A 22442-nucleotide genomic window follows, 5' to 3' on the forward strand; every position below is an offset into this window, starting at 1 on the left:
GTGTATTATAATAACAACAGAGTGAAAACATTGTCATTTCCCCTTTGTGGGATTAATAAAGTATACATTATTACTATTAATAACTTCTGCCAAAGTCATTTTCTGGTAAGATACTAGTACTTTTACTCAATTACTTTATACAAGACGGATCTCTGCCGTACGGATGTGTGGTTTCTGCGTCCAGCTGTATTGGTGAGTGCTTGGTTTCCTGTATGAATACTTAATGCCAACCACGTGGTGTGAAAGCAGACTGCAGCTTCTTTTGTTCAAATCAATCAAACCGGAGACGGCCAGAGAGCTGCTGAATCAGGAAATCACCGGTAACGTTACATTTATTTAGTCGTAGCTTTACGAAATTACACTTATATATTTTTTCGAAATCACAGACATTGTAACTTGCGTACGCTAAACTTAAAACGTGTCCAATCTTGAAAAGATTGAAAAAGTTTTTTTGTCGTGTAGCATCGTTTAATGTAACGTTAGTTTCCATGGCTTTATTTAGACTGCCTGTTAGCTTACAGTAACTGGGGGGACGTTAGCTTAATTAACCCTATCAGTCAGTTATTTTGCAATTCTTGCGCAACTTTATTTAAGTCTGGGTTTCTGAGAATTTGCTGTTTTTATATAACGCACAGCCTTTGCCTAGCGTGTTAGTGTAGCGGCTAACTATGTAACTTGTGTTAGGGACGTTAGCGCATCAGCTAGCTTGCTACCTAACCATTATGTGAACAAAGAACGGCAGTGCGTTAGCTGCTTAGCCTAATGAAGCTAGCTAGCAGCTAACGCTAGCTACCAGACGGACACCAGTTACATGTTTTAGTTGGCAGTTTGTTTCCGTTGGCTAATGATTTGACTGTCATTGAAGAAGGTAATTTGAGAAAAGTGGCCACGTTTTCAATTTCAATGGCCGGTACTTGAAAATAGAGGTAACCAGGCTTGGATTACGTATAGTAACGTTAAACTTACGTTACTACTTCGAACGTTGGTCCATTTAAAGACGCACTGTAGGGTCATTGACATATGTGTAGGGTCTCCTTTTTTTTTATTTTTTTTTTTTTTTATTAAAACTTTATTATTCAAAGACACATACAATAACGGTAAACACATACAGACAACTTGAATAAGTGTGTGTGTGTGTGTTCATAGTATTTATTATTTGACGTGCTACGTATTTAATGTAACGTCAGCCAGTTTTTATTTTTGCGCATCAAACAAATTAGATTATTTTATTTTTACTTCCTAATTGTTTCTTTCTATAAACACGCTTCTATAATTCATACTTACTAGAGATGCAGTCCTGTTTAAATTATTCTTGAGCTAAATTGACTTGAATTTAGCATTTAAAGAAAAAAGAAGTAAAATGCTAGCCGAAGTTCATCAGAAACAACTGTTTTCCTATAACGGGCAGAAACTGGGACAGCTGTCCGTTTTTAGTTGGAGAAGGTTGAACCAAAAGTGCGGAAAAATAAATTATAAAATAATAAAACTATTTATTTCACGTAGATGTGTGCTATAAACCGTTTTTTTTATTGTCATTGCAATATCAACTTGCGCAATAAACGCATGGCGAAAGACTGCTGCGTATCATAAAAAGGCACTTAGAGTTTTTTGTGTCGGTTGAAAGAAAATATAAGTAGAAAACTGCACTTCAAAATGTAATTACCATTCTTCTTTTTAGTGCTACCTTTTATGTTCAATTCAATGTTCACTTTTATCTGTTTACCGCAAGTAGTATCTTATGCTGTTATTCAACAACTATATTGCATATTTTTATATCAAGTACAGTTACAGTCTGAATTACACGATATATTTTTTTATTGATCCCAAAATGGGAAACTCAGACACACAGCACACATACAGAGTCTCCAAGAAATAATAAACAGGATAGAATATAAAAACAAATATTCAAAAAATGAAGATTTAAAAAATACAAAGTGGAGAATGTACAAATGTATATTTACATGTTGGGAATAAAAATGTACAACTGCTTAAATAAATAGTATTAATAAAAGTAAAACCTATGTCTGTGCAAGTTGCACTTGGTGCAGCGTTGTGATGTATACGAGTCTTATCAAACACTAAGTGATGAAGTGGTTAACCGTGATAGATAAGAGTTTTTTCAGTGACATCCTCTCCCACCACAGCCTCAAATGTCTCCCGTTTGCAGCCAATAACAATTTTCTTTTTTTTTTAAAGGTTATTTTTTGGGCATTTTCAGCCTTTTATTTTGATTTGACAGCAGAAGACATGAAAGGAGAGAGGGGGGGGAGAATGACATGCAGCACTATATATGGGTGCCTGTTCTACCAACTGAGCTATCCAGGCGCCCTTAGGGCTGCACAATTAATCGCAATTTTATCCAAATTGCAATATGGACTAGTGCAATATCCAAATCGCATTAATAAGGGGGAGGGGGCGCAATATTTGTTAATTGCAAAATATGTGTCTTACCGTTCTGAATGAAGTATTGTGGGGGCTGCAGAGACGTCCTGGGCCTACAAATCCCATCCTTCAGACTAAAAGAAATGCTAACTGCTCCTTCCAGGCAGCGCTGCGACCGGCGCCTTCAAGGCACCTAACCTTAACCGTAAACGTAGCCATAACCAGTGCCTGCCTGGAAGGCACCGTTGGGGGCAAAAAACACTGATAAACAAAAGAAATCATCTTTGTTTGGTACAGATTCTTGCAAAAATCACACTACATGACTATAGTTCATCTTTGTTTCAATGAGAATGATGATCCAAAAAAATGTATCATTCCACCTCTGATATCGTGAACCTTATCGCAATGTCAATCAAAATAATCGCAATTTGACCTTTTCCTCATATCGTGCGGCCCTAATAACACTGGTGTTGTTCTCTCTCTCTCTCTCTGTGTACAAACTCTTTCCCACAAACAGCTTTTGGATTGAAAACATGCCGCGTACGAAGGTGACAGACGTCTCAGGGAACGGTGGGGTGAAGAAGAAGAGGGCCAGCGGCAAGAGGAAAGAGAGGGACTTCAGCAGCGACGATGAGTTTGATTACGAACAGGAAAACAACAAGAAACCGGGAAAGCTCTCTGCCAAGTCTGGTCTCCAGCCCGTCACTGTGGCAGACGACGTCAAAGAGAAAATAGTGGGTTTGATGCACTCGGTTTTAAAACTTGCGCTGCCAGTTGGCTATTTTAAGACAACTACCAGAATTGTATTTTTAATTTTAAAACGTGTATCTTTTTGTATGGCATCCCATTTTTATCAGGCTTTCCGCGGGGTCTTTTTAAAGTCAAATCTTTCAAAATGAACATTTTAAACCTCTGTCTTAAATTTGCTGAAGTATTGTTTTCTAGGTCTTAAATAATTTTCAAAAAGGTCTTAATTTTCCTACGTCAGTGTAACGCAATGTCTAATGCTCAGTGAAAGGTTCCCGCAGCGCTTTACAATGTTCTTTTTTTAATTTTTTATTCTGTGGTGTTGTAGTTCTTTCTTTCGCTAGTCCAAATATAATTCGCTGTATTGGGACTACAAATGAGACCAACATGCAACTTTGTTTGCAGCCAATCTAGCCGTCCTGTCCTGTAATGTCATTGAGGAAATCGGGGGATTTGTTTTTTTTTTATGTCGTGATATACCGTAGGTCTTGAATTTCATTCATAATGGTCTTTTAAAAAGTCTTAAATTTGATTTGGTAAAACCCGTAGAAACCCTGTTTATGTGTGACAATTACTTAACTATTAAAAAGAGAGATGAATAGTCTGCAACATGCACACCACGTTCTTAGTCTCATTAGTGGTGCCGGGAATTAAATCTGCCGAAGATCCATATAGAATAAAAAACCTGATTCCGGCACACACTTTTCACATCTGCATTTAGTTTATTTGTCGACGTTTCTCAAGACTATTGCGTGTCCATTTATTATTTGTCGACAGAAATGTCGACAAATAAATCAAATGCAGAGGTGGAAAGTGTGTGCACCCGTTGTTTGATTTCCTTTTTGATAAAAAAGAAAACAAACGTGTAGCTCGTAAACTCAGAATATTGAATTCGTACCACATTGTGATGACTTCCAGTCAGCGAGTCAGTCGTTTACTCTTATTTTTCTTTACAAATCTGCACGTGTGTTTATGTTTTAGTGTTTTCCTCTTGATGGAGGACAGTCTGACCCTTGGCCTGGAATTTAGTTTTCTTCAACATCTTTTATCTGCTTTCTGATAAAAGTGAATATTCTGCCCAGGATGAGTTTTGCTGCACACTTAGTTTCTTCAAAAAGCGTACTTATGTCCACAGGGCCGTCTGCAAGGATGGATTCTTTAAATATGATTGCAGAAGGATAGTTACACACAGTATAGTGATTAAAAATCAGTAGAGATGCACCGATAGACCGGCCGGTGACCGGAATTGGCCGGTTTTCACGTGCTCGCCCGTGACCGGTGACCGGCAGGTCAGTGTGACATATGGCGATTTCGTGCCGGTCAACGCTACAATTAACTGACAACATACCAGCACGCTCTCGTTCTCCTTCCTCTCAACTTCTCCGCCGAGTGTGGCGTGTACCCGCTCGCGGTGTGAAGCGCGTGTCGGCGCTATTCTCCCACATGTAGGGAACCTGGTGAATTAACCTGCAACATGTCAGCTGTTTGGACATCCTTCAGCGTGTGTGCAGAAGATAACCAGTTTTTTTTCTTTGACCTCATTTTGTCCTTTTCTACAGAAACTTGAGGGCTCAAAGGTGAAAGGTCAACTGCTCATCTTTGGAGCAACCAACTGGGATTTGATTGGACGAAAGGAGGTGCCCAAACAACAAGGTAGAATCTTTTTATTTTTTTATATCAAATGTCTGAATCCGGTCTACAGTAGGACCGATACCTGTGGCTGATAACGGCAGCCAAACGTTACTACTGCATGGATTTCACACTAGCAATGGTCAAATATGTATCCTATAAAAGTCATTTGAACTTATAGCTATTATTTGGGACGGGTATTGCCAAGGATTTCCCGATTCAGTACCGATTTACAAGTTCCCGATTTGATTAAATTTCTTATTCGATTCAATATCATTGAGGTTAGGGAAATTTCAGCTACAATACCAATTTTGCGTGGCTACAAAAGAGATTCCCAGAGACCTGAAATATTGCTTTATAATGCACCAGGTTCATGTTTATATTAAACTGCTCATATTATGCTTTTGGCTTTTTCCCTTTATTGTGTTATGTTTCTTTTTTTGTGAACGTTATAGGTTTACAAAGTGAATAAAAAGCCCAAAGTCCCCCCCAAATGGACTAACCATCTCCAACAGAAAACACTGTTCACCAACTGCTCCAAACAGCTCTATTGTAGTCCAGCCTTTACTTCAGAGACCAACGTGGTCACTTTGGAACACACGTTATAATGCTCACCTAGCTGCTAGCATGGCACACCCTCATACTCTGCTTCTGACTGGCTAGTAGTCCTTACCTAGGTACTGTCAGGGCACGCCCTCATACTCTGCTTCTGACTGGCTAGTAGTCCTTACCTAGGTACTGTCAGGGTACACCCTCATACTCTGCTTCTGACTGGCTAGTAGTCCTTACCTAGGTACTGTCAGGGCACGCCCTCATACTCTGCTTCTGACTGACTAGTAGTCCTTACTAGGTACTGTCAGGGTATGCCCTCATACTCTGCTTCTGACTGGCTAGTAGTCCTTACTAGGTACTGTCAGGGCACGCCCTCATACTCTGCTTCTGACTGGCTAGTAGTCCTTACTAGGTACTGTCAGGGCACGCCCTCATACTCTGCTTCTGACTGGCTAGTAGTCCTTACCTAGGTACTGTCAGGACACGCCCTCATACTCTGCTCCTGACTGGCTAGTAGTCCTTACTAGGTACTGTCAGGACACGCCCTCATACTCTGCTTCTGACTGGCTAGTAGTCCTTACTAGGTACTGTCAGGACACGCCCTCATACTCTGCTCCTGACTGGCTAGTAGTCCTTACCTAGGTACTGTCAGGGCACGCCCTCATACTCTGCTTCTGACTGGCTAGTAGTCCTTACCTAGGTACTGTCAGGGCACGCCCTCATACTCTGCTTCTGACTGGCTAGTAGTCCTTACCTAGATACTGTCAGGCACGCCCTCATACTCTGCTTCTGACTGGCTAGTAGTCCTTACCTAGGTACTGTCAGGACACGCCCTCATACTCTGCTCCTGACTGGCTAGTAGTCCTTACATGGTACTGAGCATGTGTGACTCCCAACAAAGATGGAACAGAAGTGAGATGTCTCACTCTGTAGCTAAAACAGAGAGCTCAACACACAGGGTGAAAAGAGGAGCTGCAGCAATGTGCAGTACAACAAAAATATGGTTGTTTTTTTTTTTTTGAAAATTTAAACCATGTAAACCTATTCTGATATAACCTCTAAAATACAATTATGAACCCTAATATGAGCACTTTGAGAATTGTGCCCCAAAAAGTTTGTTGTCGGTTATACATCCACGGTGAAAAGGCGTGTATTAAGGGGGCTTTCACATCTACCTCGTTTGGTCCGGACTTATTAGTTTGATCCAAACCAAAATTAGAGGTGTGAAGCCTCCCCCGGACCACGGTCCGAACCAAACTGAATCAGGGTCCGGTTTGTTTCTAGTGTGAAAGCAAGGCTATCTTCGTGTTAGAAGACCGGGGAAGCTCCGCTCAGCGCTTAGTGTGCATGAGAGAGATGGTTGGGAACCTTGGCTCGGACCTTTGTTCGGACTTTGATGTCCGAAAGCCCCCTAAAAGATCGATATCGGATCACTCAAACCAAGGTTGATTTTAATTGGAGAATGGATTATTTTAACCCAGCCCTAGCTATTATCATCTCTAAAGCCAAGAGAAGAAAGCCGTTGGCATGGTAAAGCCATGTGTCTCCTTTTCAGTGAGAAGAAATGCTTTTTTTTTTTTTTTTTTTTTTTTTTTGTGATAACATTTTGAAACTTAACTTAAAGCAAGTGCAGCTGTCACCTTTTTGAACAGGAGTCAATGTGTTTTACAGGCAGTTACATGCTGGAACTGTTTCTTGGCAAACAGTCAGTGCAGTGACTGCGTGCAGTGTGTGTGTATGGAGTTTATGTTTGGTACCATGGTCTGTGCAGAGCCAAAACGCGTCTTCACTAACTGTATCTCAGCTACGCAATTGCATTTAAAGTAACAATTTAGATGTGATAATAAAGTGTCCGAGAGTCTTGGGGGAAAGTTTTTCCTTTGGGTATGGATGTAGTAAAGTAATGTATTTAGTTAAGTTAGTATTCAAAGTAAAGTTAGTAGTTAACGTCAGGTTCTGTCTTGGATAAATGTGTCTACATTGGCCTGGTGGCTTTTTTTTAAGATGCACCTGTGAAGACTTTTCAGGAAGTAGTGTGGGGTCTTAACAAGGTGACCTGGTCATTGATTGGTCGTGATTTAAAAGATGTTCAGTGCAACCCATCCCGTTAAAGGCCCCCCTTTCAATAAACAAGGAAATACACTCGTTCTCTTTCTTTCTGACGCTGGGTTTCCACAGGCAGCTGAAACGGTAGAAGAAAACTCCCGGAAATGAGTAGAGACCAATGCGACGCTACCGAGCGGAACGCGTGTAGTTGCGTTTCTGCGGGGGTGTACGTCCGCCTACAGCGTAGGGTCCGTAATTTATCTACGTGTGCCTACTTGCGTACTTACAGTGTAGCTTCAACGCAGAACCATAAATCAAGCTTCAGGGTGACCACATGTTAGGGCGTATGTGTCTCTTTGTTTGGGTATGCACAAGCCACATATGGATTAAAAGCCCGGTGAGATCCCATTAATGGATTGTGACAGTAATGTCTTTTCATATGTATGCGTGTTGGCCCGCTGATGCCTGGGGTAGGCTGTGCTCTGCCTTGTTCCACCCTCGCTTCTCCACTCTGGTACGCGCTGATAACTCTGCTTTGTTGAGACTAGAGGGGGGTTGGGGTGGGGGGTGTCAGCCGGAGCAGCTGCATAGACAAAGACTATCTCTGGATGGGCGAGATGCTGCGACTACCAAAGCACCAAAACACTTTCCAATCATTGTTTTCTAGTGTGCTTGCATATAAAGGCTTGGTTGGGTATGTTCAGCACTTCTGGTGGAAGTGTAGCAGTAGTTTGTCTTGATTGGAACCGCCTTTGTTTTCAAATAAATGGAGACTATGGCTACGTTCACACCGCAAGTCTTAATGCTTAATTTGGATTTTTTTGCTCCGATCAGATTTCTTGTATGGCTGTTCACGTTTAAAATGTGGCCTTCATCAGATTCCAGTGTGAACTGTTGTGCGGTTTCGAACTGACCCGCATGCACAAAATAAGATTGAAAAAGATCAGACCTGGATCTGATTCAGGACCACATATGGAAGTGATCTGAATCTGATTTTGAAAAAATCAGATCTGGGCAAGTTTTGAGTGTTCACATTACTTCTGAAGAAGTTTGACCTGGTCACTTGACCCATAATAAATCAGGTTTGGGCCACTTGTGCCTGCAGTCTGAATTTAGCCTTAATCTTGTGATTTTTTTATTTTTATTTTTTGGAGTGATCTAGCTTGGTTCTAGTAACTAACAGCTCATCATAGTACTATTGACATGAAGAGTGATGTGATGAATTATAACGCAGAATACGTGCGCTTAAAGTACTCTAGTTAATCAGGATATGATATCCGGAAAACAAGTCTTGTGACTTTATTACGATATCGCAATAAACTTTTTTTATTTTTATTTTTTTTCTCCATTGCGGCCCTTAAAGTCTAGGCTAGACTGCAGGCACGGAGAGTGCAGATTTCAGTTTAATGTATATGAATATAAAGTAAGGGTGTCTTGATTTCCATTTTGAATCGAAAATTGCGAAATTGGCTCGAAATCAGAAGCATGATCTGCATGATTCCCAGAGTATTTTTTTTCTCTCTGTCCCTCGTGACCTTAAAATCACTTCGAATCGCGGATTAGGAGAACCCTGACCCCACTAATATAAACCCCTTTATTTAAAGAATAAGTCAGAACCTTAGTGGTAAGTATGAGGCTTTGGTTGGTTTACGAGGATGCATTACATTATGATTTCCTCTCGTACAGTGCTCAAGGAACTGTGTGTGTGTGTGTGTGTGTGTGTGTGTGTGTGTGTGTGTGTGTGTGTTTAAATGGATAACCTAATGATTCATATGATGTGTGGTCTGTGTCTGTTTTGCAGCTGCTTTTCGCAACCTGGGCCAGAATCTGTGGGGTCCTCACCGCTACGGCTGCCTGAATGATATTCAGGTCAGCTGTGTGGTGTCTGGTCCGTGTGCCGCGCACAGTCTCCTCATGACCACCGAGGGCAAGCTGTGGAGCTGGGGTAAGTGACGCGCTGCACTCAGCCGCAAATGAAGTTCCTGATTTTAAAATATTGTGTACGGTTACGAGTTGATACCCAGGAAATACAGCTGGGATTACTGACTTCAAGGAAGTGGATTTGTAAACATGTTTGTGTCACACAGAGTATGTTTACATGCACACTAATATTCCAATATTATTCCGCCTTTTGATACAGGTCATATTCTGTTTGGATATACAGAATAAGGCCTTTTTCTCAGTATAGCATTTTCCGATTAAGACATGTGAGATAAGCTGTTATTATTCAGGTTTTAGAGGCATTCTTTGGACATCCAGCGCATTTAAAATCTACGTCTCAATCAGGGCTTTTACAGTTTGTGACAGTTTACGGCCTCTCGCCTGTTTAGGGCTTACGGTCAGCTCTGTGCGTTGCTATGGATGCTGTACACTAGGGCTGTCCTCAACTAAAGATATCCTTAGTCGACTAACACTTATACGATTTTGACGACTAATCGATTAGTTGATTTAATTGACAGAGCTGTGAGCTTTGAGAGGTGGTTAAGACTAGAAAAGCACAATATAAATGTAGTTAATTAACCATCTGTAAAACTGAGTTTCTCCACAATTAATCCTGCAAAAGCACCACTTTAAATCTTGTGTTTACCATAAATGTGCTCAGAAGTTTCTTGGAAATAAGTAATTAAGCATGAATAAGCATAAAAAATGACTAGTCGACTAAAGAAATCTTAGTCGACTAAGACCAACACCACCGATTAGTCGACTAATCGACTAAGAGGTGGCAGCCCTACTGTACACCAATCAGCCGACAGTTTGCAGGGCTGCGGTAGAGATGCACGGCCAAAAAGAAAAGGCAGAAACACTGCTATCGTTAAATATTATCAAAGACTTGGATATAAACAGGTTTTTGGATATGCACAAACCTTTTTAAGAAGCTGGTTGAAGGAATGTAAGAGGGACGCTGTGTTCACACGGTCCAACAAGTCCTCCACTGCTGGGAAACTTAGAAAAATCCTGTTTTGCACGGCTGCATGTAAGCGGGAATATTAGAGGAATATTTACTTTCATTAGCCATGTGTACAGATTAGTCCTAATTTTGCCTTTTTGGGGGAACAAGGGCAACAACCGGAATAATACGTGCATGTAAACGTAGTCCGTGTCTGAGGCTAGAGCGGCGCGAGTCGTCCACCTCTGAGCTCTCGGTTTCTGGCTTCTGCAGGTCGCAACGAGAAAGGTCAGCTGGGACACGGCGACACCAAGCGTCTGGAGGCTCCCAAGTTAATCGAGGGCCTGGCGGAGCACGTGATTGTTGCTGCAGCCTGTGGACGCAATCACACCCTGGCACTCACAGGTAGGCTGAGCCCCGACGACGTTCTGTTTACTGTCTTCTGATACTAGTATCGGGAAAAGCCTCCGATACCGCCTGTAACGCTGGTCTCGGAATCGGTAGTGCTGGAGTTTATTCACCGATCCGATACCACGTAATTTAGGCCCGAAGAAAATCTCCTTTTTAAAGTAGTTTGTTTGTTTGTTTGTTTATTTGATAGGGACAATGCTCATTGATCAACAGACAAATTACTTACTGTAAACAAGCCAGAGTTAGCTACAAGTGCTAGTTTCCATCTGTTGTCCCTAGCCAGGTCTTAACAGGCACTCTAAAATACAAAAATCAAGACAAATACACTATAAATCTAATACATTAGCAATGTAATAAATATAGCAGAAATTTTAAAACCATATGAATATACCCTCAAACAGGCAATATGTTGCTCACCTCATCTAATCCTCAGCTTAATTACACACATTTTTGTTCTTTTTCCGTTATGACCGACTGTCAAACTAGACAATAAAAGAAAGATGTATGTTTATGTTTTACACAGAAGTTAACCTGATAGCAATCATATCCCATCCATACAGTGATAGTAGTGTACAGCTGTTAAAATATGATAAAATGTGTGTATTTTTTTAGCACACTAATACCATATTGGAAAGAAAAAAAAATGGTATTGGACCATCTCTGATTGCACTATACGTATCGGTGTGAAAGGGCCCTTAGTGCCTTTTTTAATTGGTCATCTGTTGAGTGCAGCATACTCTGGGGTCATAATTTAATGCAGAAGTTGTTTGATTTCATTGGACATTAACAGCAGATTTCCAAAAATGATGTAATCAACTTTTTTAAATTCTTTAAAACAACAACACACACACAGAGTTAGACAACAATTACACATACCTGTATAGTACAAAGATGAAAACTCATCAACAGCCGTGGCAGGGAAACCTGTTCCATGATATCTTTTTGGTCCAGATCTTAATTAACAGACAGAATGTGAGCGTTGTGATATGCTGCTGTGTTTGCTGATGTCATTCTCTTCTCCCCCAGAGGACGGCACTGCATATTCTTTTGGCGAGAACAAGCTGGGCCAACTCGGCCAAGGCAACCAGACCGACGCAGTCCTCAGCCCAGCACCGGTACGCCATCACCGTCGCACTCGCCACACACTGTAGAGCCGGGGAACAGATGGGGCTCCAGGGTTTCCCCCACAAAGTTGTTTAGCCCCGTGGGGCCAGTCTCAGACCGATGGCAGCATTAATGTAGAGCACCATAATATCTGTGATAACAGAATCATGGCAGAATAGTGAAATTGAGAATTTAAAATAGCTATGACAGATTCCATAGGGCCCAACATTAAGTCAGTCCTAAAAGCAAACTTTTTAGCACCCTGCACTCACGCTATACATTTTTTTTTTTTTTTTTTTTTCTAAATGTTAAATAGTTCTATTTATGTGTTATTTGTTTATTTCATATTATTGTATAAATATGTTTTATATGTATGCACCTTCACCCGAGGCAAATTCCTCGTATGTGCTACTTACCTGGCAATACATCTTTTTCTAATTCCAACTAGTGATTTGGAAATATGGCTACGTCTAAAGCGTGATTTATGGTTCTGTGGAAGCTCCACACAGGGCTTTCGCCGTAGCGTGTGTGTGTGTGTGTGTGTGTGTGTGTGTGTGTGTGTGTGTGTGTGCGCAGAGAGGCATCAGTGAGAGAGTGACGGCGATTAGCTTCGGAGCGAGTAGCGACTCTAGAGTCCTAGTGAGAGAAGAGTCTCCCCTGTTCTTTCTGACCACGGTGGGAGATCTGGAGCAGGAGAAGTTAACCCTCTCCTTGATCTCATGTTGTTGATGGAGAAGGAGAACCAGGAAAGGAGTCGGGGGGGGGGGGATATAGTCTCGCTTTGCCAGACCCTCGTCCAAAGTGCGCTGAAGGAGGGTCTTGCTAGTCTACACAGCATCTGGGGGATGGGAGGAAAACGTGCTCTGGTTTATTGGAATTTCTTTAAACCAATGGTCGGTGCTAAGCTCTGCACAGAGCCGCTGAAAATAGTCGTGCGAGAGAAAACAATACATGCATCTGGTGGAATTTCCTGAAGTGGAACGAGATTAGCCAATAAGGAGTTAGCCTTAGCCTACCCGTAGCCCTCCAACCCTGTCTGTGAGCACTTCTGGACACAACAGATCGTAACAGACTGAAGAAGAGATTGTGAAACAATATAAATGTTTACAAAGAACTTTAGTTTTCAATTTGAATACATAATTATATATTCTCATTCTGTCTTTTTTTATTGGTGGAAGTGTTACAGGTATAAGGCTGTGTTCAGTTGCATTAAATGTCTTCTTTGTTTTGTTTTTAAAAGTTTACATTTGGGCCACCGAAAATGGATGCTTCGTAGGAAGCTTGTTAGAGTGGCTTCTTGATGTCTTCCTTCTCTCTCGCTCTCGTAGATTTGCTACAACGGCCAGCCGCTGGTGAAGGTGGCCTGTGGTGCCGAATTCAGCATGGTGGTGGACTGCAAAGGAAACCTGTACTCCTTCGGCTGCCCCGAGTACGGACAGCTGGGTACGCTCACGACAGACAGACAGACAGACACTCTGTTTTAAAGTGTTTTAATGGAGACCTTTGGCGTCTGTGTCGCCAAAGGTCTCTGTTTGCTTAGAGATTGGCATGGTTTTATTTCATGGTTAGCCTAATAGCTGGTTTGATTTGAATTGAGAGATGATTTTATGGATAGTACCCCATGCCAATCTCTAGGTATGGTGAAGGGTATGTGATGATGGGGGGGTATGGTGAAGGGTATGTGATGATGGGGGGGGGTATGGTGAAGGGTATGTGATGATGGGGGGGTATGGTGAAGGGTATGTGATGATGTGGGGGTATGGTGAAGGGTATGTGATGATGGGGGGGGGTATGGTGAAGGGTATGTGATGATGTGGGGGTATGGTGAAGGGTATGTGATGATGGGGGGTATGGTGAAGGGTATGTGATGATGGGGGGTATGGTGAAGGGTATGTGATGATGTGGGGGTATGGTGAAGGGTATGTGATGATGGGGGGGTGTATGGTGAAGGGTATGTGATGATGGGGGGGTATGGTGAAGGGTATGTGATGATGGGGGGGTGTATGGTGAAGGGTATGTGATGATGGGGGGTATGGTGAAGGGTATGTGATGATGGGGGGTATGGTGAAGGGTATGTGATGATGGGGTGGTATGATGAAGGGTATGTGATGATGTGGGGGTATGGTGAAGGGTATGTGATGATGGGGGGGGGGCTATTTTAATTCCAAAGGAACTTTATCAGGATGCATAGTATCCTGGATCCATGAAATAACTGGCCTTTAATAATAAACATCTGCCTGCCTCTATGGGAATCTAACATAGGGGTATGTATAATTATGGCCCCTGTATTTTAAGGAAGAACATTTATTTATTTATGAATGATACATTATTCATTCACAAAGAAAATTGGTGCCCTTAAAGGCTGGAGTTTTCCTAATTTTTTTTTTTTTATTAAGGCATTAAGATCATTTTCCAAAAGATGATTTATTTATTTTTTATTCCTCTTCAGTCAACTTTAGCATGGGTGTGTAAACCTATGCACGCCACTGTACATATTACAGTAAAGTGATGTCCTTTTCTGAACTTACCAGACTGTTCTAGCTGTTCTATTATTTGCTTTCACTCCACTTAGTCATTATATCCACATTACTGGTGATTATTTATCATAACTCATGTGTGATTTTTCTCCATATCGCCCTAAATAAATCTCTCTCTCTCTCTCTCTCTCTCTCTCTTATATCGCAGGTCACAACAGCGACGGCAAGTTCATAGCCCGCGCCCAGCGCATCGAGTTCGACTGTGAACTCATCCCTCGCCGTGTCGCCATCTTCATCGAGAAGTCCAAGGACGGCCAGGTCACGCCGGTGCCCAACGTGGTGGTCCGAGATGTGGCCTGTGGCTGCAACCACACGGTGAGAAAGTGCTCTCGTTGGTTTCATTTAGGGATGCACCGAATCCAGATTTTCGGGGGTTCGGCCGAAGGCCAAGGATCTTAGTCTTTTAACAGAAGGGTCGACCTCCTTAGAAATCCTTCCCATAATGTTGTCAGACACTTACTTAATATTAAACTGAGTCTGTCAGTGGCTTAACCAGCACTTTTGTGAAGGTAAATACAAGTTATACCATTGTCCTATTAACTTACACTGTAGCTTGTTTCACCGCTGCCGACTGCAGCGATCTCACTTAATACTGGACCGATCGTTGTTGCCATCGGTCAATTAGACACAAACGCATTGGGAAATATGTCCAGGTTGAAAAAAAAACCCAGAAGTTACCCTTTAAGACGGAGCATTAAAACTGTGTGTATGTGTCTGTGTTTTTTGCAGCTGGTGCTGGACTCCCAGAAGCGCGTGTTCAGCTGGGGTTTCGGTGGTTACGGGCGTCTAGGTCACACGGAGCCGAAGGACGAGATGGTTCCTCGGCTTGTCAAACTGTTTGACTTTCCCGGACGCGGCGCCAGTCAGATCTGTTCGGGCTACCAGTGTTCCTTCGCGGTCAGTGAAATGGGTAAGACGAGAGCGCAATTTCTGGACACCGTCTGACTCAAGTAGGCTCGGTTAGATAGTGGTCTAGTTTAAAAATGATCACAATTAAGGTAAGCGCTGTGACTGCTCTTCTGAAGTGATTTTGGAGACATGACACCATTGTATTCATACAATACTATCGATGCAGGCTAAAGCTAATGATATTAATAAAGCATGCAGGTCGCTTCCTCCTCCAAATTTCAGGTTGTGGTCGACTAGCGGGGTCTGCTTTGGTTGTTTTGATAAATTGATCAACATTGATTGTGATTGGTTGTTTGCTGTCCATGCAGCGCCTACATGTCACACACACACACACACACACACACACACACACAAGCGACAAACTCTGTATCCAAGAGCACTTAGATCAGTTTAAATTACGTTGTATCACAAACAGACTGCTGTTGTAAATTAGTTTTACGTTCCAGCTTCGTGGCTCCGAACCCTGATTTTAATTGGGCAGACGCCTTGTTTCTTTAGGCTGAGGCCGGCTACACACTTGCTGCGTGGCGTGTCGGTTTTTATTTCGGCTCCCGTGTTAACAGGTTAGAGCTTACACGCTGCCCGCGTGACACGCACGTCTCCGAAAACGTGTGTGCACGCTAGAAATAGAACTATTGATCACGCGACACGCCAGCGTGTTGGAAGCGTTTCCTGGCAAAATAGAATAGGAAAAGGTGTTTGTGTGTCATGTTGACACAAATACATATTAAGAAATGACATGTTGACAAACAGACAGACAGACATGTCTGTCTGTCTTTGGAAAAAAAAAAAAATTAATTTTCTAATATTGCACGTCAATACAGAAGGAAATATTCTGGAGCCTATTTTGCCGTCAATACTGCCGACGTCGTCTTTGCTCTAATCGGATCAGTATATGTTTATGTTTAACGTGGTATTTCATTTTATCAATGGGAAACCTACATGTGTCCAGACAAGCCTAGCAGCAGCAGCGCCACGTCAGACACGTTTCTGGTGGGTAAAGACTAAAGAAAAATCCACGCAAACGCCACGCAGCTGACACGCCACTCAGGCAGTGTGTAGCCGGCCTAACTATATTAGCTTTGGCCTGGCTGGTAGCAGCTTTCTGCGGTGAAAAATGGTCGGGAGACGTCGTGATAACGTTGCATTAATCGGTAATCGGGTGAGTTATTACATCTTTGCAGCGACCATAAAACAGTGACTTCTGTAGCTTCACTACCCATGGGGGAAGTATGTGTAACACTGTTCTACACACGTGAGAGCTTCACTTCCCATAACGCACCTCTTCGGACTAACGCTACGTCACATCCCCCCCGCCACGCGCACATCGCAATGCAGACGACGAAACAAAACGTCGTGCAGCCCTAGTCCGCTGTGCCTCATTACGAACTCCTAGTGGCCCTCGAAGTACATCTAGAACCGATAAATGTGCGAGGAATCGCGAGTTAAACTATGGACAATCATGTAATACTTCCTTGAGTAAATATTTAAATCGATTGACTGCACAGATGGTTTACCTATTGGCTATAAAGTCGGCTCAGAGTCATGTCTGAGAGTAAATGATGCTGTTTGTGTGCCGCTGTACTTGTGTACTTAGATGTGTGATCGTGTTGTGTTTGCAGGCGGTCTGTTTTTCTGGGGCGTGACGAACACTTCCAGAGAGTCCACCATGTACCCCAAAGTCGTGCAGGATCTGTGTGGCTGGAAGATCCGCAGCGTGGCGTGTGGGTGAGTGCCAACGTTACTCGTTAGCACCTCTCTGTGTGACGTGGCGAGTGTGTTTTATTTCTTATTTTTTTTCCATCCGTGCGAAGGACATTACTCTGTCGCACACTAAAGGGACATTCAGGGGGTTTTCAGACACTTTTGGATAATAATAATAATAATAATAATAGAGCTGCAGAGATTAATCAGTCAATCAATTTGTTGTCAACTATTAAATTAATCTGCATCTATTTTGATAATCCATCAATTGTTTAGCAGTGTTTTCTTTTAGGATTATTTTTTTTTTTTTTTTTTTTAAGCAGTGGGGGCAAGGTAAAAGTGACCAAAAACAAAACGATAAACGTGAAAAAAAATAAGCCACAAAAAGGGACAAAGCTACGAGTGTCGAAAAAGACAACCAAAACGATGAGGATGAAAGTTTAAATTAAAAATTTTGAGCCAGAAAACCAAAGTGCACGGTAGGGCTGCTCAATTATGGAAAAAAACATAATCACGATTATTTCGGTCAATATTGAAATCACGATAATTTGACACGATTTTAAAACGAAAAACAGTTTAAAAAAAAAACCCAAAAAAAACACAACTGTGAACTTTGCCTCAATACTTTTCCTATTGAAACTTAATTTTTTCATTCAGAACACAGAAAATAAGAGTTTAGGCGCACTTGCAAAACGTAATGAGCTAAATAATTGTTTTTCTCGATTATCCTGTTTTTTGTGATCGTTGGGAGCCGAAATCATAATCACGATTAAATTTTGATTAATTGCACAGCCCTATTGCACGATCGACGGGAAAACACAAGGGTTGAGTAATATTTATTTAAGTAACAAATACAAACATTCCCAGATGTGAGTGTTTGCTCGTTGCAATATACAATTAAATTAAATATCTTAGTTTTTTTCCCCACTAAATTCTGACATTTTGTCGACCAAAAGATAGATTGATATCTGACGTTTTATAAACCGAACAACTAAGCCATCTATGCAGATGATCGAAGGATGGAAATAATAGTTAGTGGCAGCCCTGGTGCAGTCGCTTCTTCGCCGTGTGGCGTCTGACGCAACGTTTTTGTGTTTTTTTTTTTTTTTTTTTTTTTTTTTTTTTAACAGGAAGACGAGCATCCTCATCGCTGCAGACGAGAGTATGATCAGCTGGGGCCCCTCTCCCACGTTTGGAGAGCTGGTAAGACCCGGCGCCTCTTTACAGGAAATGATGCCACGCCGTTTACAGATATTAAAAACCGGCGATAGAGTCCGAAGCCCAACGCTGATTGTGTTTTTTTTTTTTTTTTTTTTTTGTCCTTCAGGGATACGGCGACAGCAAACCCAAATCCTCCACCACCGCCCAGGAGGTCAAGACCTTGGACGGCATCTACATCGAGCAGGTCAATACACCTCGGTCGGAGGATCTGATCCGATCTGATCCGCTCCGAACCACGCCACTTAGAGAATGTCCACACTGAGACATCCAGCAGAAAAACACAACTGTTGGCTCTCTCCGTTTGGGTTTTTCATCCACATTAACGACGGCAACACACTGCACGTAGAAGCGCCCCCCCGAATAGCCACAAAGCCCCATGGAGCTAAGCTATTTTAATTTCGGTGTCCATGTTATCCAATCTGTCTGGCCACACTGGCTGCGATCAGGCGTGTAGCTAGCCTAGAAATGTAGACGTACCCTGGTGGCAGCAAATTAATTTCGCAGCCAGGGTCGGTCCAGGCACTCTCCGTTGACTCGCGAGCTGGAAAAACCAAACCCTTGTCGGGCCAATCTCATCGTGTATAGAGTCGGTGGGCGGGGCTTATGGCTGCTGCTGCTGCTGGTGGTGAACACGGTGAAGACACACACGCACACGCGTATACAAGCATGAGTTACTTTACTTGAAGGTATCTACATAAGAGTGACATGACACGGTCATGAACATGTCTTAAACGTTATAAACCGGTCATAAACGTTGATGACTTAAATCTTCTGTCAGTACGTGTCATTCAGTTTTTGTCATGACAAGTTAGGGTTAGAGTTCATGTGTTCATGACAGTGTCATGTCACTCTTATGTAGATACCTTCAAGGAAAGGGTTCCCCGGTGGTGTCTCTGAGAGCCCTCTGTTACCCCTTTCCCACCAACAAGAACCAGGTGCTGGTTCAGAGCTAGAGCTAGTGCCGGTTCGGAGTTGGTTCGACCGACGAGCCTCCAAAGAACCGGTTTGTTTTTCCACAGTTCTGAAGAGCCGGCACAGAGCCAGGTCTTACGTCACTGTATAACGTCTCATCTTTCCCAGCAACGTCAGCGCGGTGGCGCCAAACGCAAACACACCAACAACAATGGCGGACGTTGCTTTGCTATCGATGTTCGTGGCTTTGCGGACCGACATCGGCATCCAAACTCGGAGGATCCAACGTGTTCGCACGGCTCGCCTTTTATAGTGCAAGCAGCTCGCTTCCTCCTCTGATTTGGTGCTACTTATGGTGCGTTCTGTGTTTTGTAATCGCGACTAGTAGCTCGAGTGTGACGTCACATCCGTGTCGAAAAACGAATAACCGCGGGTTGGCTACTGCTCTGCTTTCTGCTCCAGACTCGGCTTAAAGCCATTGTTGTCACAAAGCAACCGAGCGTCTCTAGCCAATTTCAGCTGCACAAGCTCCAAAATAACTAATCAGGTGGTATTTAACTCCTAATAAGACTGTAGAGACATGTCTATAGGTAGCAGTATACAGCACTATGTTTAACTCCTAATAAGACTGTAGAGACATGTCTATAGGTAGCAGTATACAGCACTATGTTTAACTCCTAATAAGACTGTAGAGACATGTCTATAGGTAGCAGTATACAGCACTATGTTTAACTCCTAATAAGACTGTAGAGACATGTCTATAGGTAGCAGTATACAGCACTATGTTTAACTCCTAATAAGACTGTAGAGACATGTCTATAGGTAGCAGTATACAGCACTTTTTAGGGGCTCTTTTTACAACTTCCGGTTCGTAACTCCAGAAAACGACTCGTAGATCGACTTCGGTGGACAAAAAGAACGCACCATTTAAGAACCCGATTTACCGGTTCGGAGCCGATGCTTTTGGTGGTCGAAAAACAAAGAACCGATTTGAAACTATAGGCTCTGGCTCCGAACCAGCACCAGCTCTGCCTTGGTGGAAAAAGGGGGTATGTGTGTATTTATCAGACCTGGTGTTTGAGATGATTTGTCGGAGTTGGCTGAAGCCGTGAAACGTACAGCGGTACGTTAGGAGAAAGCTCACTGAGTGCCTTGTTGTTGTTGTTGTTGCTGCTGCAGGTGGTGATGGGCTACTGCCACTCCCTGGTGATCGCCCGGCAGGACACCGAGCAGGAGAAGGAGAAACTGAAAAAGCTGCCCGAGTACAACCCCCGGACGCTGTGACCGGGGGCGGCCCCACAGCAACACCTCCCCACCCCCGACCCCCCCCACCTCCCCGAAGCAGCCCGGCGATGCTCGGCAGCCACCGCCGGCGTACCAGTGGGGACGGCTGAGGCTCGGAAAAGGACGACTGCACACATCTCCGCTACCAGCACGCTGGCTCTACACCGATTTGGACACCTGAAAACCTGAGAAAAATGGGGGACTGGAGACGGACAGACTCCTCGTACGGCGAGATATCTTCACTTCCCACGGCGAGTAAACGTGCAGCAGTTTGCTCAAAGCACTTCCCACCTAGTAGTAGAGTCGTGCTTCCCTATATTTCAAAAAAAAAAAAAAAATACCTTTCCCGTTTTGTAATACAGCCAAACATTCATGTTTTGTTCTGTTGGTTTTTTTTTCTTTGTTGCAGTATATGAAATGATAAAGTTGTTTGTGACATTTTACGGGTGCTACAACGGGACCCTCAGTCTTTTTCCAACTGGGGGTTTTTCAAAGACCAATAACTCCATACCTGTGCCTTTTTCTACGTGTACGTTCAGGGTATGGAAGTCTTGTTAGTGTTGTTCGGAGGATCAGCTGATCACTTTAAGTGCAGTATGAGAAAGGTGTATATGTGTGTTCGTGAGTGTGTGTGAGTGTGTGTGTGTATGTGCAGCTGCCACAGATTACAATCAGGATTTGGAAAGTTGTTTTTCTGAGTTTAGTGCACTCCACTCGATGGTTACATTCCTCTTATTTTTTTATTTTAATTTTTCTTCCAGCGTTTGCGTCCAGGATGCACACGTCTGTTCTTCCGAGATCCCGGTTCTCTCGCCAGGTTCTTGTCTTTGCTTTTTATTTTCTAATTTTGAGTAATAACCGTTCCAACGCTCAAAGCGGTTTCACAAGCAGGTCAGGACTTTTTAGAACCGATAATGCACTGTCTCTAAATATATCAAGGTGTGTCGGGAACGAAGGCATGTCGTTGTTTTAAAAACAGCAGAGGAGGGAGGGGGGGTTTCCTCTCGCCTGTACTGCTTTCTTTTTTATGGTGACATTTCTCTGGGTTCATTTTTTTTCATTGAAATGGTTAAATAAAGATTCATGTGAATTGATTTTGTTGTCTTGACTTCTCCACATGTTCTATATCTTGTATTAATTGCTTTTTAACCCTTTTTAAATTTGACCCTTTCTATATCCAAACTGACAAAAGAATGTTGGAAAGTGACAAATGTTGGAAAAAGCTGCAAAAAAAAATGCTACAAACATTTTTAAAAAAGTGTCAAAAGAATCGGAAACATCGCCACAGGTGACAAAAACTTGTTTAAAAAAAGTGATAAAACAATTGGGAAAAGGTGAAGAAGAAAAACATCGGAAAAAGCGACAAAATTGACATTATTAAAAAAGTGACCAAAAAAAATACCCTCACATACCCTTAACCATACTCCCACATCATCACATCACAAAAATAAACATCTGCTTGCCTCTATGGGAATTTAACATAGAGGTGGACTGACTTATGCCCCCTGTATTTTAAGGAAGAACATTTATTTATGTTACATTATTCATTCACAAAGAAAATTGGTGGCCTTAAAGGTTGGATTTTTCCTCTTTTTAAATCAAGGCATTAAGATCAATTTCCAAAAAATTACTTTTTTATTCCTCTTTTTAGTCAACTTTAGTGAGGGTTCCTACACTAATGAGCAGCACTGTATACGGCAGCCGATCCAGACACCGTCCTGTAATGCCAATGAGGTAAATTGGGGAGTTGTTTCAATGTTTCTGGACTCAAGACTTCTGACTTTTTTTAATGAAGTTGTGAGATTTCTTAAATTTCATTCATAATGGTCTCAAAAAGGTCTTACATTTAACTTTGTGAAACATGTAGAAACCCTGTTTAACCCTTGTGTTGTCTTTCCATTGACCAAGCAACTTTTAGTTTTTCTGGGTCAAGATTTGAAAACTTTTTGTTTTCACATTTTGCCATTTGTTTCTGCTTTTTTTTTTTTTTTTTTACATTTTTCTTTTTTGCGACATGTTTAAGCTTTTTCCAAAAATGTTGTTTTTTTTCAATGTTCTTTTCTTCAAATGCTTTAAAATTAAACCCCCAAATTCAATGAAAGTAGTGAACTTTTTAA

General features: G+C 42.3%; 1 protein-coding gene across 1 annotated transcript; it reads left to right on the forward strand.

Annotated features, from left to right (window-relative positions):
- Positions 1–212: 212 nt before the first annotated feature.
- Positions 213–20365, forward strand: rcc2 (regulator of chromosome condensation 2). The gene is made up of 13 exons (XM_028582779.1): positions 213–320; positions 2900–3116; positions 4689–4782; positions 9158–9301; positions 10517–10648; positions 11681–11769; positions 13087–13201; positions 14444–14610; positions 15025–15205; positions 16827–16932; positions 18039–18111; positions 18236–18313; positions 20221–20365. The coding sequence occupies exons 2-13, from the start codon at positions 2916–2918 to the stop codon at positions 20323–20325; spliced, it is 1485 nt and encodes a 494-aa protein (XP_028438580.1). The 5' UTR covers positions 213–320; positions 2900–2915; the 3' UTR covers positions 20326–20365.
- The last annotated feature ends 2077 nt before the right edge of the window (positions 20366–22442 follow it).

The sequence above is a fragment of the Perca flavescens genome, chromosome 7 (assembly GCF_004354835.1).
Source record: "Perca flavescens isolate YP-PL-M2 chromosome 7, PFLA_1.0, whole genome shotgun sequence".
NCBI classification, from domain to species: domain Eukaryota; kingdom Metazoa; phylum Chordata; class Actinopteri; order Perciformes; family Percidae; genus Perca; species Perca flavescens.

Bases quoted from the DNA above. Each gene is read 5' to 3' on its own strand.
- rcc2 (XM_028582779.1), top strand. From the start codon at position 2,916: ATGCCGCGTACGAAGGTGACAGACGTCTCAGGGAACGGTGGGGTGAAG. The intron at 10,649-11,680 runs GTAGGCTGAGCC...CTTCTCCCCCAG, and splicing joins TCACACCCTGGCACTCACAG to AGGACGGCACTGCATATTCT. The intron at 18,112-18,235 runs GTAAGACCCGGC...TTTGTCCTTCAG, and splicing joins CTCCCACGTTTGGAGAGCTG to GGATACGGCGACAGCAAACC.